At 60.8% G+C, this 1,313-nt stretch overlaps 1 protein-coding gene across 1 annotated transcript; it reads right to left on the bottom strand.

Annotated features, from left to right (window-relative positions):
- Positions 1–132: 132 nt before the first annotated feature.
- Positions 133–1,308, bottom strand: LOC108525149 (solute carrier family 35 member E1-like; the record flags this gene model as incomplete). The annotated part of the gene is made up of 2 exons (XM_017866215.1): positions 133–626; positions 936–1,308. Coding segments are annotated over 2 exons (576 nt in total), but the record flags the coding sequence as incomplete, so codon positions are not given.
- Positions 1,309–1,313: the final 5 nt, after the last annotated feature.

The following is a 1,313-nucleotide window of genomic DNA, read 5'->3' as shown; positions in this document are numbered from 1 at the left end:
AGCCAGGTGTGGTGGTGCATGTCTGTAGTCCCAGCTACTCGGGTGGCTGAGGCAGGATAACTGCTTGAACCTGGGAAGCGGAGGTTGCAGTGAGCTGAGATTGTGTCACTACACTCCAGGATGGGCAATAGAGTAAAACTCCGTCTCAAAAAAAAGAAAAAAAAAAGTGTAAACATATCCGACAGCATTCTGATCCGTCCCTAGTCCCACTGGAAAGGCCACACATGGGGTGTACAGCCAAGATGTGACCAACCCATTACCTACCAGCAAACCCAGGTAGGGTATGGGAGGAAAACTGTATCTGAAAGGGACAACAGTGTTCCTAAGACCACACAGCAGAGATCACAGAGGGACACATACTCCACACACCATTGCTCACAGCGTGATTCTAGAACTTGAGTAGTAAAAGGCCACTGGAGGCCTCTACACTGACTTCCCTATTCGACAGGAAGCCACGCAGCCTGCAGACCAGGATCCTGACCACGTCACCAGTTGGCAACAGGGAGGAAACCCCCCTGGAGCTCCCACCTGCCCAGAGTCCCTGCCCGGGGTTACCTTGGTGCTCTGCTTCTCCTTCATAATGATCCGGGACAGGAGGACCACCCAGATGGGCATGGTGGCCTTGACTGCAAAGAGAGGGAAGGGCACTCAGGGGCTGCCTGAGTTCCAGGGCCCAACCTGTTCCACCTCCACGGCTGGATGGGAGGGCTTGGCAGCCCCTCAGATCTCTTCACCCCTTCTCTGTCGGTAGGGCTTCCTCCCACCATGGCAGTTGTGGTCTGTCTTGCTTATCTCCCAGTTCTCTTCTCAGCCCCTTTTCTCCCTAAGAACCCTGTGCGTGTCCCTCCCCTACCAAAACCCTTGGTAGCCCCTCTGCTGCAAGACCCAAGCTGCGCGCCCCGGCCGCCGCCCCCTAGGCCGGGCGCGGAACCTACCGGTGTGTGCATAAGACACGGGCACCTTCCAGATGCTGACGTGCGCTGACACGGACGCGAAGTACTTGCCGAAGGCGAGCGGCAGCACGTAGCGCGGGTAGAAGCGCGGCGGCAGCAGCGGGCCGGACGACGGATGCGGACTGGGTCCGGGGCCCGAGACGGGCGGCGCGGGGGGCACGCGCCAGGCGCGCAGCAGCGGCGGGAGCCCAGCGCACAGAGCTAGGATGTGGCACAGCGACACGGTCACCGGGAACGGGAAGGCGCTCAGGATCACCTTGTTGACCACGTTGCCGCCCGCGCTCAGCGCGTACCACAGCAGGCACAGCGCCGCCACCCGCGCGCCCTCGCGCGCCCCGCTACTGCTGCTTGCTGCGCCCG

This window comes from Rhinopithecus bieti, unplaced genomic scaffold (genome assembly GCF_001698545.2).
Source record: "Rhinopithecus bieti isolate Rb0 unplaced genomic scaffold, ASM169854v2 scaffold_10014, whole genome shotgun sequence".
Taxonomy (NCBI): Eukaryota; Metazoa; Chordata; class Mammalia; order Primates; family Cercopithecidae; genus Rhinopithecus; species Rhinopithecus bieti.
Note: the sequence above shows the minus strand (reverse complement) of the source record. Positions and strands in the feature narration are given on the sequence as shown.